The sequence below is a fragment of the Ranitomeya imitator genome, chromosome 1 (genome assembly GCF_032444005.1).
Source record: "Ranitomeya imitator isolate aRanImi1 chromosome 1, aRanImi1.pri, whole genome shotgun sequence".
NCBI lineage: Eukaryota > Metazoa > Chordata > Amphibia > Anura > Dendrobatidae > Ranitomeya > Ranitomeya imitator.
This window is the reverse complement of record NC_091282.1, coordinates 1,186,502,023-1,186,517,406: the sequence shown is the minus strand read 5'-3', so window position 1 is coordinate 1,186,517,406 and position 15,384 is coordinate 1,186,502,023. Positions and strand designations below refer to the sequence as shown.

The following is a 15,384-nucleotide window of genomic DNA, read 5'->3' as shown; positions in this document are numbered from 1 at the left end:
AAAGCAAGATCCCGATTGGACCAGAAGTCCAATCTATAATGCTTAGTAAAAGTGTGTAGGGAAGACCATGTTGCTGCCCTGCAAATCTGCTCCGATGAAGCGCCAGCCCTTTCAGCCCAAGAGACAGAAGTAGATCTGGTGGAATGGGCTTTTAGGCCCGCAGGAACAGCAATATTCTGAGTTGAGTATGCTTCAGAAATGGCCTTTTTTATCCAGTTGGCAATGGTACTCTTCGCTACCTTCTTGCCTTTGTTTCTGCCAGAAAGATGAACGAAGAGATTTTTGTCAATTCTAAATAATTTAGTATGTTCTAAGTAATATAACACTATACGTCGTACATCCAAAGTATGGAATCTGTGTTCTTCCGGATTTGAAGGATTGTGACAGAACGATGGGAGGACTATATCCTGTGATCGATGAAATTCTGACACTACTTTCGGTAGGAAACAAGGATCTGGACGGAACACAATGGAATCATCTCTTATGGTAAGATAAGGTTCTCTTATTGAAAGGGCTTGTATTTCCCCTACTCTTCTTGCGGTAGAAATTGCAACCAAGAAGGCCGTCTTGTAGGACAGAAGTTGCGAGGAACAAGATGATAATGGCTCAAATGGAGGAGCCGTAAGACCTTTTAGGACTATGTTTAAGTCCCATGATGGCACGAAAATTTGTCTTCTTGGACAATGTCTTGATGCTGCGACCATAAACCTCTTTATCCAACGATGACCCGCAAGGTCCCGATCAAAGACGGAACTTAAGGCTGACACTTGAACTTTCAAGGTACTTGGCTTCAGCCCCAACTCTAATCCTTTTTGTAAAAAATCTAATATTTGTGAAATATTAGGATGAAAAGGATCAGGTTTATGAGGATGACACCACGAGGAGAATCTATTCCAGATTTTGCCATATATGGCATTGGTAATAGGTTTTCTAGATTTCTGTAGAGTAGATATTACCGACTCTGAAAGGCCCCTAGCTCTTAGTACCTGGGCTTCAATAGCCAGGCTGCCAGTTTGAACTTCTGTGGTTCTGGATGATAAAAGGGGCCCTGGCAGAGGAGATCTTCTGATACTTGAAGAAAGACTGGACCGTCCACCTTCAGTTCTTCGATGAGGTGGTACCAGCTCCTCTTCGGCCATGCTGGAGCTACTAAGATAGTCTGGACCTGATCGTCCCGGATCTTCCGGAGGGTCTTCGCAAGTAACGGTATTGGAGGGAACCCGTATGCTAGATGGAACCTCCAAGTATGAGCAAAGGCGTCTACTCCTTGAGACCTGTCCTTGGGGTTTAGGGAGAAGTAGTTCTCGACTTGTGCATTCTGGCTGGACGCTAGAAGGTCTATATCGGGAAGACCCCACCTGTCTGTCAACATTTTGAAAACGTCCGCCTTCAGGCTCCACTCTCCTGGATGTAAGACGTGACGACTTAGGCGATCTGCCTGAACGTTCACCGACCCCTTGAGGTGTATCGCTGAAAGTGAGAGGAGATGTTTCTCTGCCCAGCAAAATATTCTGTTTGAAATTGCTTTCAGTTGGTTGAACTTTGGACTCCCCTGGTGTTTTAGATGCGCAACAGTCGTCATATTGTCCGAGTACACTCTGACATGTTGACCTATAACGAGACTGCTGGCTGCCAGAAGGGCCCTCTCCACTGCCAACAGTTCTCTGGAGTTGGAGGAACTGGAGCTTTCCTTCTGATTCCAGAGACCCTGGAATGGAATTTGCGAGACCACTGCTCCCCAACCTTTTTGACTGGCGTCCGTTGTTACTGTAATTAGCGGATCTTGCACCCAGTCGACCCCCTTCAGTAGGTTTGATTGGATCGTCCACCAGGTTAACGAGGCTTTTACCTTCCCTGGAGTGTAAACTCTTCTGTTTAGGGAATTTGGATTCCCGTTCCAGTTCCCTAAGATGTGCGCCTGCAAAACTCTGGAGTGGCTCTGAGCCCACTGGACTGATTGTATACAGGCCGTCATCGAACCCAGAAGAGACATCGCAACCCGTAAGGTCGGAGAACGTTGTTTCCTGAAGTGTGAGACCTTGGAAATTAGATTCATCCGATGTTCCTCTGGTAGGAAGGATTTTTGACCTTCTGAATCCAAGAGGACTCCGAGGAATTTCCTCACCTTTGATGGTGATAGCTGAGACTTTTTTAGATTTGGAATCCAACCCAAAAGCTGTAAGATGTTCAGAGTTTTGGAAATTCTCTGATTGAGAACTTCGGCGGAAGGACCAATTATTAACAGGTCGTCCAAGTATGGTACTATAGCGATGTCTTGGCTCCTGATATGGGCAACTGCTTCCGCCATGACTCTGGAAAACACCCTTGGGGCTGAGGAGATCCCGAAGGGGAGAACATTGTACTGGAAATGTAAGATTTTTTGGTTGAATTGGACCGCAAATCTCAGGTATTTCCTGTGCCGAGGATGTATTGGAATATGGAAATAGGCATCCTTGAGGTCTATTGTTGCCATATATGAATGAGGAGCTATTAGAGGGATGGCTGTTTTTACTGATTCCATCTTGAACTTGCGGTAGGTTATGTATTTGTTGAGAGCTTTCATATTTATTATAATACGAGATTGCCCGGAAGGCTTTTTTATCATGAAGATACGGGAATAGTGTCCTTCCCCTTGCTCGTTCACCGGGACTATGGATATAGCTCTTGAGTCTAGCAAGTCCTGTATTCCAGCCATCATCAACTTTTGAGTCTCCCGAGATGACGGGGAGGTGACTCTTAAGATCCTGGGAGGAGGCGCATCGAACTCTATCAGTAGACCCTGTTGGATTACACTCACCACCCAGGGGCTGTTGGAGATATTCTGCCAACTGTGAACGAAGTTCGAAAGCCTCCCCCCCACCGGATCAGAGTCATTGCTTTTCTTGTTGTGTTTGTTGGGGAATAAGGATGTTTTTAGGCTTCCCCTTAGCATAACTCCACCTCCCGGTTTTTCCTTTCCCTTTACCCTGGGAGGGCTGGGGCTGGGAGGGTCGAAAAAAACGCTTCCTGGGAGGTCTCTGCTCAGGAAGGGTTTTCTTTCTGTCTGTGGCTTTCTCTAAGATGTCATCTAAGGAGGGCCCAAACACGTAGTCACCCTTAAAGGGAATAGAACACAGTTTTATTTTTGACGTAACGTCTCCGCTCCACATCTTTAACCAGAGAGCTCTTCTGGCTGAATTTGTCTGGACCAAGGATCTGGCGGCCACCCGGATAGATTCCAGTGAGGCATCTGCAAGGAAACCTGTTGCCCTGTGTAAGATAGGCAAAGAGTCCAGTACCTCCTCTCTTGGGGTACCCTGAGAGATGTGGCTTTCTAACTCTTGTATCCAACGAAAGAGAGAGCGGGCCACGCAGGTGGATGCTATATTGTATCTGAGGGCTGAGGTAGACGTTTCCCAGGATTTTTTGAGAAGGCTCTCAATCTTCCTATCCAAGGGGTCTTTTAATTGGGAGGAATCCTCGAACGGCAGAGCCGTCTTTTTAGCCACTCTAGCCACCTGGACATCAATTTTTGGAATGTCCCATTTTATTAGGTCCTCCTCAAGAGGGAACCGATGCTTAAAGTCTGGAGGCGTTGTTAGCCGTTTCTCAGGCAATTCCCATTCATTATTAATCATATCAATTATGCTTTTATGGACGGGGAACCCGGGTTGTTTTTCAGTATGTATACCGAACAGTTCGTCTTGTATAGACTGAGGAACTGATTCCTCTTTTAGCCCCATAGTGTTCCTCACTGCAGATACCAATTCCTCAATATATTCAGAGGAAAAAAGGTATTTCCTAATTTCCGCAGATTTACGTGGTACCGCATCTTCCCATTTGACAGAGGAAGACGTATAAGACCCCTCAGACTCTGACTCAGAGTACTCCTGGATTTTCCTCTTTTTAGGGAGTGATGGACCAGGTGAGGATGGTGGTGGCGGTGGAGGTGGGGCGAGTGTGGCCAAAGAGGTTTGAACCTCCTGCCTAACCAAGGAGCGAATTTCATCAATCAAAGAAGGGTGTTCCGCTCTGATGATTTTATCCGTGCAAGGTTGGCATAACTTTTTCTCCCAATCTGGTGGCATTTTTACATTACAGGTGGCACATTTGCGCTTGACTCCCTGCAATGAGAGAGGAAGCCGTGTAAGAAAAGGTATATTGAAAAATGTGCCTTTAAATGGGACCCCCTCTGCCGTACTTACTAGGGCTTGGGGAGCGCTGGGCTCTGCAGCTGCAGGGCAAGACGCATCCATGCTTACAGCAGCTTACCTGAGACGTCTTCGCAGCTTATGTAGAAAATAAGCCTGCACCAGCGCGTGGCAATTAGCCGCCCCTCCCCCTCCGGAGTCCCAGGCAGGCGTGCGAGGATGCAGCGTGCCTCGCACGCCGTTCGGTAATCCACTTCTCTGGCCTGTATCGCTCCTGCACAGGAGCGCCGACCCGGAAGTGGAGCGTCACCTGACTTCCGGGTCGCCGAACAGCGCGCGCTAGGAGGGGGAAACGCCGGAGAGCTCAGGGAGGCCTCCGGCGGGCACCCCGACCAGCTTTATCCCCGCAAGAGGACGCAGGAGGCCGGGGGAATGCGGTCCCAGAATCCCGAGGAGACCGGAGGCACAGCGCAGGAGGAAGCCGCGGGGGGCCCGACCTTAAGTGCCCGGCAAGAAATTTAACACAGGTACTCTGCTTAGAGCCGCCGCAGCAGCGCACCAGGAACCTCTCCATGCCCCATGGGGGACAGGAAAGACACTGGTTAATGGGAGGTGGGAGGGGTTTTTAACCTCTTGTGCTTCCTGTCCCCCATTAGGGAATGGAGACAACCTCCTGGTGGCTGTCGTGGAAGGCTACTAGAGAAAATGTTCATTTCCTCCTGGCAGTGGGGCTCTCAGTGCCAGCACTGAGCAGCTTCACAACACTATTAACCTGCAGATTAACCCCATATCTGCAGATTAAGCCCTTTCCAACATCGGGCGTAAATGTACGCCAATGTCGGACTCCCTCTCTTTGATGTGGGCTCTGGCAGTAAGCCCACATCTTTCCTGGCACATGTCAGCTGTTTTGAACAACTGACATGTGCCCGGAACAGCCGCAGTGGAATTGTGATCCACCCGCGGCTATTAACCCTTTAAATGCAGCTGTCAAACTGTGCTTATGGCAATCGCACCGGAAATCCGCCCATCCGTGAACACCGTGATCACGGGTCACTGATGGGTTGGCATGACAACCAGAGGTCTCCTGCAGACCTCTATGGTTCTCGCTGCCGGTAGTCAGCACTCATAGCAAGTGAGTAATTCTGCTATATACAGGTGATCTGATCATTACCTGTATGTAGCAGAGCCGATCGGGTTATGGCAGGTTCTAGTCTCCCATGTAGACTACTAAACCAAGCCAAAATTAAAAAAAAAAAAAAAGTTTTTAAAAGTATTAAAAAATATATATATAAAAAAGTTCAAATCACACCCTTTCACCCCATTCAAAATAAAACATTAAGCAATAAAAATTCAAACCTACACATATTTGGTATCGCCACATTCACAATTGCCCGATCTATCAATAAAAAAAGGTTTAAGCTGATCGCTAAACGGCGTAACGAGAAAAAAAATGTCAAAACGACAGAATTTCTTTTTTTTTGGTTGACGTGACATTGCATTAAAATGCAATAACGGGCGATCAATTGACGTATCTGCACCAAAATGGTATCATTAAAAATGTCAGCTCGGCACGCAAAAATAAGCCCTCACAACACAAGATCACGAAAAATGGAGACGCTACGGGTATCGGAAAATGGCCCAATTTTTTTTTCTTTAAATAAAGTTTGAAAATTTTTTTTCACCACTTAGATAAAAAAGAACCTAGACATGTTTGGTGTCTATGAACTCATAATGACCTGGAGAATCATATCGGCAGGTCAGTTTTAGCATTTAGTGTACATAGTAAAATTGCAAAACAGAAAACAAGTGTGGGATTGCACTTTTTTTGCAATTTCACTGAACTTGGAATTTTTTTTACAGTTTTCCAGTACACGACATGTTAAAACCAATGGTGTCGTTCAAAAGTAAAACTCGTCCCGCAAAAAAAAAAAATCCTCACATGTATTTTTTACATGACAGGTTAAGCTTGCTTTCGCCTGTAATCTTATTAACATGGAGAATCATCTGAATTTTTTCACACAGTGACCACCCCATAAAAACCCAAAAATCAAAGACGGAAATGTTTGCTTTTATTCCCACACTTGGAATTTTTTCCTCATTTTACAGAACATTTTAAGTTAAACTACAGTGTTATTCAAAAATACACTTTTACATGCAAAAAAATAAACCGTTAAATGGCTAAGTATATTTATTTTTTTTGCTTGTGAGAAAAACAGACACACTAACAAAAATCTGATTCAGTATACAGATGGATCGGTTCATTTTTTTCATGAACGAAAATTTAAAAAAAAAAAGAAAAAGGACGTTTAATGAGGCTCAAAAAGGAATTTCAAAATAAACAATTACTTCCATTCAATGACAGTAAACAGAAATCCTAAAAGCAGTTAGCAATATAAACATAAAACACAATATAAAGCTGAAGAAACGCTACGCTATGGCCGCATCTTACTGTGAACGTATTGGGAAACGCGTGGAACGGACACCGGAATAAGAGGGTCCTTGTGAAAAAACACAATACGACATTGATAGAAGTGGCCCCAGGAGGCACCAATGGTGGGATGTCCGCCCCTGGGGAAACGCCTTCTATTATCTATCATATTAGTGGATAATAAATCATTATTCTTACCAGCGACTCCTCTCTGCTCAGGATTTTGGCGTTCTTCAGTTCCTTCAGGAAGTGAAAGCTATCAGTTATTGCTAGACAAATGGGGACCTTTGACTTGGCATAAAACCACTGGATGTCCGCCATGGCCACATTGTCCGGGACCTGGCTGCTTTCTGTGGAGAGGACCATGTTAGGATCTGTGGACATAAATGTGATTAAATTAGAGTTATTTGCCAAGCCTTTTTTTTTTTTTTTCAGCTGACAGTCCGCCCACTGTCCCGTTCCTGCCCACACTTGTCTATGCTTGCAAAGTCTCATTTTAGAGGCGTTGGAGAAATTAAAAAAAAAGGTTCAACTATTTGGGGTTTTTTTTGTACGTGCACCTGTCATTTCAGGAGACTCTTCAGAATAAGCTGTACTGTGTATGTACATGAAGAATAACACTATTTCTGGCCATTATGTGACTTGCATCTGGCATTTTCCACCTGTTTTTCCCTGTGTAGGCTCATTTAAGGAGATGTCCACTACTCGGACAACCCCTTCTCAATCCACATGTTTGTACCAGTAAAATACATGGTCTCTCCTGGGGCTTGCGTGACATTATTACATCACGTGATCCCTGCGGCCAATCAGTGCTGGCTTCACTCTCTCCTCCTTCAGGCGTATCACATACATCAGGTGAAGCGAGAAAGCAGCAGCTCTCACTTCCTCTGGATGAATGTAATTGGTCCGAAGACTGAGACAGTGAAGCAGCACGTGAGCCCTAGGAAAGACAATGTCGACACCGCTGGAACATTGCCGGACCCTAGAGGCGAGTATAAGTGTTGTTATTTTACTGGGAGCAAACATACAGATTGAGAAAGGGGTTGTCCGAGTAGTGGACAATCCCTTTAAGACTAGCTTTTTGCACACAAGTCTCAAGGAAATAACTACCGGAGTAAGATGCTCGTTATTCATTAAAAAGGCACATGACACTTGAATGAATTAAGTGCATCTTACAACTCTGCCAAAAAGAACAAACTTCTGGCATAAATTTAGCAAAGCAGTGAAAATGTTGATGATTTTGCTAGGTGGGCTTCACCATACCACATCCAAGCTCCAACCACTTTGGCAAAGTTGTCAATGGCTTGTGTAAAAACAGAAAATTTCGCAAAACTTTTGTTCAACATTTCAAAAATTTTCTTGCCAGAATTCTGTTAAAAATATCTTGATGACTTGGGCCCTTAGTCTCCAATTGTCAGTTGTCTCTGAGCTGGTGGGTGCAGACTAGCTACTATCATGTCTTTCGTACTCAGAGATTAAAAGAAAAAATATTTCCCCAATGTCTCTGGAGCTCACCTTCAGAATCAACAGCAGGGCGGTTCAAGAATGATGCCACCACTTATACATGTACTAGTTACACGCACATAAGCACCTACCATATACAGTTACTGCGTCCATCTTTGGAAGTTCTCTGATGTATTCATAATTTATTGGACTGCAGGGTCATATCTGAAACAGAGATATTATGATCTATAATACCATTACCTTATTATATTACATAAATTACATCATTCTGAATAAAAAAAATAGACACATGGGTTCTCAGCCAAAATCCCAATCAGCCTGATTATGCATTGATACATTCTACAGTATATCTATTTTACTAATTGCTGCATAACCAGTGAGGATTCCAGAAAAACTGAGTTACGACCACCATAGAAGATCAGTGCCATAGTATATAACAAACATCCTCTATATGGAGAAAAGTATTGGATACACCTATTAAAGTGGTTGTCCAGGCTTGGGACTCAAGTCTGCAGTCATTCTATGTGACTGCAGACTTGTGAATCCTCGCAGCGTGCAGTGTGTGCACTGTCAGGATTCTCCAGTGCCAGGATTGGGAAGTTATGTGACCGCAAGAATGTGATTTGCATACTTCTGGACACATTCCAACTAGACATGTCCAGTGCTACTCAATTCACTTGTATTGAGTGAGGCAGCGCATGTCTAATTTGCACGTGACCGCATGTATACATATCGCATACTTGCAGTCGTGCACTCGCCTGCACCCGGAGCCGAAGGATGCCGACAGAACGCACACTGCGAGGATTCACAAGTCGGCAATCACATAGACCGACTGCAGACTTGAGTCCCAACCCATTTAATTATGGAGTTCAATTTATTATTCAGTCCCATTGCTCCCTGGTATAAGATAAGAATCGAGCGATAATAATGCAAATACTGATCGTTTTGTTCACCTGCAAGATACGAGTTCAGGATGACGTCCCATTCCAAATCCACAGAAATGTATTGGGACACCAGATAAAAAATTGTGATCCTTCGCTCCACAGAACACGTTTCGTACAGTGATAGCAAATTTACACAACTGTGTATGGAAACTAGAGTAACTGGGTATGGGCTTTTTTGTTATCTAAACTCCTATCTTAATATTTTGGTATTTGACCTGTTCATGGCTCGTTAATACCCTGACCCCATTGGCTCTCTCTATAATATTTCTTCAGTAGATGACCATAGGAGTGAATTACCAAATGGTTGCTGAATGTACTTTCTTACCTACTTCTGCATACATGGTCACTTTGGATTAGCGGATATTTATCCACAATGCTGAATTTAGGGTGTTTGTTGAGGCATGTCCACAATACTATGGTTACTCAACCTCTCATCTGCCCAACTACTTTATGTATGTACTGTTTTTTTAGGCACAATATTGAGAATAGAGTGAATGACATACCCCGCAGGCTATGGCGGACTCTGGCTCTACCTCACAACAGCCATATACAGCACATTAGTACTCAGAGATAATCGATAGTTTCCCTGGAGACTCTGCTGTCTCCCCATTAGGGGTTTATTTTTTCGGTCTCTATGTGTGTGTCCCATTTTTGGTTTGTTTTAGGGTTTACAGGGCTACCGACAGGGGCGCCATTGCGTCTACAACTAGGGTGTCAACCTCCGCTGGTAGGCAGGGCTTCTCTCAGGGCCTTACAGGGGGAGATTAGCCCCCCTTCCTTATTATTTTTGGTTATTACACCTCTTTTTTGGGGTGTGAACACTGTTTATTAGGTGGTTCCTGGTTGACGCTAGCACTTTTTTATATACTTTTAATATAACAATAAAAGTTATTTTTTAGGAGTCTTGAGTTCCCAGTTGGTTTGTTTTCTGATATCAAGACCCCATTTATTTTTCTAGAGGTTGTTTTTTCAACTTTACACCACTCCATCCAACACTTGGCATTGTGCTTGGTAATCAGGCTCGGACTGGCCCATAGGGTAACAGGGGAATCCCCTGGTGGGCCCCTGTGCAGATCTGGGTTCCTAACCCCACTGTATAGGCAGCACTTGGCATAATTCACTTGATTCACGCTATACAGAAAAAAAAGAATCTCAGCATTCATTAACCAAACTACCCAGTGTATTATATAGAGATATAGGTAAATTTGTGAACGAGGGTAGTGTAATATTTGCAAGCAGGTGAAAAGCAGGCCCACCCAAAGTCAATGTTACTGGTGGGCCCTTGGCACCCCAGTCCGACACTGTTGGTATTACAAAGCTGCTAGGCCATAGAAACCCAAACCATGAAGCTCCTGGCACAATTTTTATGCTGATGTGTGACAGACTGGTTGGTAGTGTAAACCTCACTGAGACCATCGCGGTTCTAATAGGAGCGACCGGTGTAACAAGTTTGGTCATGTCATTTCTTCTTTCCTAAATCTTCAACCATAACTTGTGAATGATTTTATTGTGAAGTGGAAAAAAAACAAACTCCCATCCAGAGAGTGTGACCTCGCTTTATACACTTGTATGGTCGTGCCCACTGGCCAGGCTCTGGCCGCGAGTATCTATAACTCATACATATTCTCTGGTCCTGGCTCAGAAACCGATGAATCCTCACAGCGCATAGTGCGTGCGCTGAGGGGGAGGGGATTCATAGACAGAGACACAGAGTGACTCCAAACTTATCGATTTGGACTGTACAACCCCTTTAATTCAATCACTATATATTGAAGTAATGGTTGTACAGTATTTGTTGTCCTTTCCTGCCATTTACTGCCCATTCTTATTATATGTTCTCATGTTTTGCTGATCTAATCTCCCATTATGCCTTTCTCTCTGTAACTCCGCCTAACTTTTTTCCTCACATCTTTTTTTTTCTGGTCAGTGCCATCTTGGCAGAAGTGTGCATCAGAGCTGGAGAGAGGAATCTCCTGTTACCTCTTTCCTTAAAAACCTCCATTTTCTATCTCATCCTCATCGCTTCATCTTGTCTGACATCTCAACATTATCATTTGTCAAGGTACTGTGAATAAACGACCTAAAAATTCATCCACATCATCTTCCTTCCTGGATCATCCACATGTAGCTGGTCAGGCTAAAGAGGAGGGAATAGCGAGTAACACTATCTTCCATTGCTTGTACAGAAATCTGTGCTCACATCCCTCAGACACATCTCACCTACATACATCGGTGGCAGAATAGATGCATCACACTGTAATTGTACATCACAGTTATGGTGTAGATGTGCAGGAGCCTCCTGAATTTACCATGGACGCTCCACTCTAATAGGGATCTCGGCTAACAGGCATTTACATGTAGTCGTAGTCAATTCTACCTGTGGGCCATAGGCAGCCCTGTCCAAAACTGCAGGTCAACCTCACGGTTCATACCCGTACTGTGATACACGCACGTCTGAGTGTGGCCTAAGGAATTAATTCTAATTAACAGTAGATCATGCACTTTCCTAATGAAGTTCACATAAAAGGGTTTTTACTTTCTATTAACCCAGAACCCTCAGCTCTTAATGTTATATTCAAGAAATGTTACTGTACATACAGAGGCTTGCAAAAGTATTCACCCCCTCCCTCTACATGACTTTTTACTTGTTTTGTTACATTACAACCGATGTTTAAATATTTTTGTAATCCGATTTGTATGTGATACATCATCAACAAATAAGATTGACAGATTGAAAGCCCTTTCTCGATTCTGCGGGTGGTGGTGCATGGCCGTTCTTAGTTGGTGGAGCGAATTGTCTGGCTAATTACGATAAGAACGATCATCAACAAATAGTCTAAATCGGTGAAATGAGAAGAAGAACATAAGCATAAATTAAATTTATGGGATCAAATAACTAAAAATCTTCATGTGCCTATGTATTCACCCCTTTTGCGATGAAGACCCTAAAAATTTCAGATGCAAGCAATTCCCATTATAAGTCTCATGCTTAGTGAAAGGAAGTCCACCTGTGTGCAATGTAAGTGTCACATGTCTGTCAGTATACACACCTTTTTGTGAATCGTGGACATGGGCCACTCGCCAAACCTGGAGAGGAGGGAAGAGACCCATCCCACTACCATCCTGAAGAGCTCTCCAAAAATAACCCATGTCAGGGTTTCTTAAATCTTATTTGGTCAAATAGTTCGACAAAATCCACACTCTCTTTTATTTGCATTGCAACCACAGCTGTGGCTGTGATTATAATGAACTCCAGTGGCTTTAATATGCTTCTATGTGCATACTGGGGGACACATACCGGCTCTCGTATATGATCCCCCTCACTGTCTCACATATCCCCCCCCTCTGTTAAAACTTATAGAGTTGAACACCAGTCACCATACAGGGTATCGGGGTAAGTTTGCTACTCAAGTAGGAGACTGGATGTTCTCTGTTCACCTCTTGTGACAGAACTGCTCCTAGGCCTACCTCAGAGGCATCTGTTTGTATGATAAAACCTTTCTTGAAGTTGGGGCTCGTGAGGACAGACTGTCCGCACAACACCAACTTCATAGAATGGAATTCTTCCTCCGCCTGGGGGTTCCACCCAACCATGACTGATTTTCTTCCCCTTAAGAGATCGGTAAAGGGTGCCGATTTTCCAGCAAAATTAGGTACAAACCGTAGGTAGTACCCAACGATGCAGAGGTACACTTTTACCTGTTTTGTAGCAAGAGGCCAGGGCCAGTATTGAATGGCCTCAATTTTGTTTATTTGGGATTTAATAACCCCACGGCCAATCATGTACCCCAAGTACCGGGCTTCCTCGAAATCAAACGCACATTTTTGGGGGGGGGTTCACTGTCATACCCGCGGGTCTGAGCAAATCCACTACTGCTTGGGACAACGTGGTATGCCAATCGGTACTAAATATGATAGTATCATCCAAATTCGCTGACGGATACATCTGATGGGGGCTCTAACGCTATGTCCATGGTCTCTGGAGTGTGGCAGAGCCCCATGAAACCCAAAACTCTAGATGACATAGTGATAGGGACCTCGGCGTTATAATTGCTGACTTTGCAAGAGGCACCTGCCAGTAACCCTTGGTCACATCGAGTGTCGTGAAGTACTGGGCCTGTCCCAGTCTCTTAATCAGCTCGTCAACCCGAGGCATTGGATAAAGGTCAAATTTGGACATTCAATTTTCGGAAGTCTTTACAAAATTGTAACGATCCGTCCCTCTTCGGAATCAGTACATTGTGGCTAGGCCAACTCACTTCTGGACTCCTCAATAACTCCTAGTTAAGAGCATTTTTTTTCCACCTCTGCCACGATGGCTCACTTCCGCGCCTCCGGCACAATGGTACAGTTTCATTCGTACCCTTACCGGGGGGTCATGTTAAATTACAGATGGACGGCCGGGGAGTTCTGTGAATATGTCCATATTCTGCTGCACAAACCTCCGAGCCTCCCATCGCTGCTGTTTGGAGAGAGCGCCGCTTACCTTTACCTCTCTCCCGACCTCCTCCCAGGACCGGAGCCGCATGACTAAATCAATTACATTTTGCCACATACAAGGGAGGTATCAAACACAAAGCAACTTAATGTAAAACATGACATAACAAAAGCCGCAATAAAAACACGTGTTATGTAAAAGAAAAAAAAAATTGCACTGAGAAACGTAAAAAAAAGCAAAAAAAAAAACAAAACATAAAAGCTAAATAACTTCATTGTAACTAAAGCTAAGCTCCCGCGATGAGTACTTGGTGAGTTTTTGCAGATTTTCTGCACCTGTTATGTAAGGTTGCATGCGTTTTTCAGTGTTGTTTTTTTATTTTTAAGATGAGTCTGGCTCGTTTTTGAAGCTGGGGTGTTTGTGTCTTGTGCATTTGTTATCTGCGGATTTTTCTGCATCAAATATGGGAAAAATCTGCTCAGAAAAATGGACACTTTGCAAATTAGAACATGCACCGCAGGTCAGTTTACGGCACATAAAAAAAAGCAAAGAAATGCAGTATGTCACTTCCTTCAGCGCTTTTCACCCAAAACTGCCTGTATGGATTTGCTGCGTTTTTTATGCCAAAACCTGATGAAGTTCAATCAGATTATTTCTTTTTTTTATGCAGTAAACTTTATCAGCATGTATAAGAGACAAACGTACCATGGAAAAAAAACACAGCAATAAAAATATAGCTAAAAAATGAGCAAAACGCTTTGCTAAAAAAAAAAAAAAAAAAAAAAAAAAAAAAGCACCGCAAAAATGCAATGTGTGAACATAGCCCGATGGGTGCTGAAATGCTGCAGCATCAAAATGTCACCAAATACTCATCGTGGGAACGTGGCCATTAAAAAAAATAAAATAAAATATGGATGATTTGCTTTTTCATCAATGCTTTAAATGTATGGAACGGAAAGACGATTTCGTTGAGTTGAATTGTATCTATCCCCCTTACTACACAGATACAGTCGGGTACACAGATACAGTAACAGTACATGGACAGTACTAGTCTACACAGATAGTTACAACCCAAGATTTGTCATCTAATTTAGGTGTCAATTCCTCACTATTTCCAAGACACATGTTCGCTGCCAGTGAGCGACACCACGCTTTACATTCAGTAATATAAGTACACCCCACACTGCGCTCAGCTGAGGAGGGAACACCATTGTATCTAAGCTCCCATAGCTTCGGCTGGGGGGGCTACATTGAGCGTCCGGCCACAAAGCAGCGTATACAGCTGTATACTCACTCCTGGGAACCCCAGAGCCGTCATGTGTCTGCAGCCAGGAAGGGAGGAGCAGATCTGTGACCTCGGAAAAAGACTTTAGGGCTTTTCTCTTCCAGAGCAGCTTTCGGTTTCTTCTCTGCCTGCCTGTGTATACAGAGGGGGTCCTGCCCGCCTTATTTACAGGACTACATAGGGAGGATTACAGACAGCAGCCCCCACATCAAGACCTCCTTCCCTACCACAATGTGCACCTCCCCCGCCCCTAGAAAATCCTTCACAAATAACCCAGCTTCTCTGCAGTAAGGGCTCATTCAGACCTCAGGGATTTTTCTCAGACTGATTTTCAGAGGTATTTTGAATCTTTTGATGTTTTTTTTTTTTCTGAAGACAAAACCTGCTCTCTTGGCAGAAAGAAATTTGTTTAAAAAAAAAAAAATAGCAGGTTTTGCTGCATTTTTGTCAACGTACATTTGTCTCTTGTGCATGCTGATAAAGTTTAGTGCACAAAAAAAAAATCTGATTCTACTTCATCAGGTTATGGCACCAAAAACTGATATCTGCGTTTTTTTTTTTTTTGCACCAGTCATTGCATTCAATGGGTGAAAAGCACTGAAGCTGACATGCTGCATTCTGCAAAAACCAAGGTATTGCACAAAATACTGAGGACAAAAAAAAACAAGCTGTGTGCATGAGATTTCGGACATCTC

At 43.8% G+C, this 15,384-nt stretch overlaps 1 protein-coding gene across 9 annotated transcripts in view; it reads right to left on the bottom strand.

Moving 5' to 3' along the window:
• LOC138657175 (nuclear body protein SP140-like protein) overlaps window positions 1-14,936 on the bottom strand; it is a 78,697-nt gene extending 63,761 nt beyond the window's left edge. For all 9 annotated transcript variants that reach the window (XM_069744778.1, XM_069744777.1, XM_069744784.1 and 6 more), the window contains exons 1-3: window positions 14,699-14,936; window positions 8,154-8,226; window positions 6,757-6,932 (exon numbers count right to left, since the gene is read on the bottom strand). In XM_069744778.1, the coding sequence (XP_069600879.1) occupies window positions 6,757-6,932; window positions 8,154-8,175 (198 nt within the window). In that variant the 5' untranslated portion in view covers window positions 8,176-8,226; window positions 14,699-14,936. The remainder of the gene's footprint in view (window positions 1-6,756; window positions 6,933-8,153; window positions 8,227-14,698) is intronic.
• Window positions 14,937-15,384: the final 448 nt, after the last annotated feature.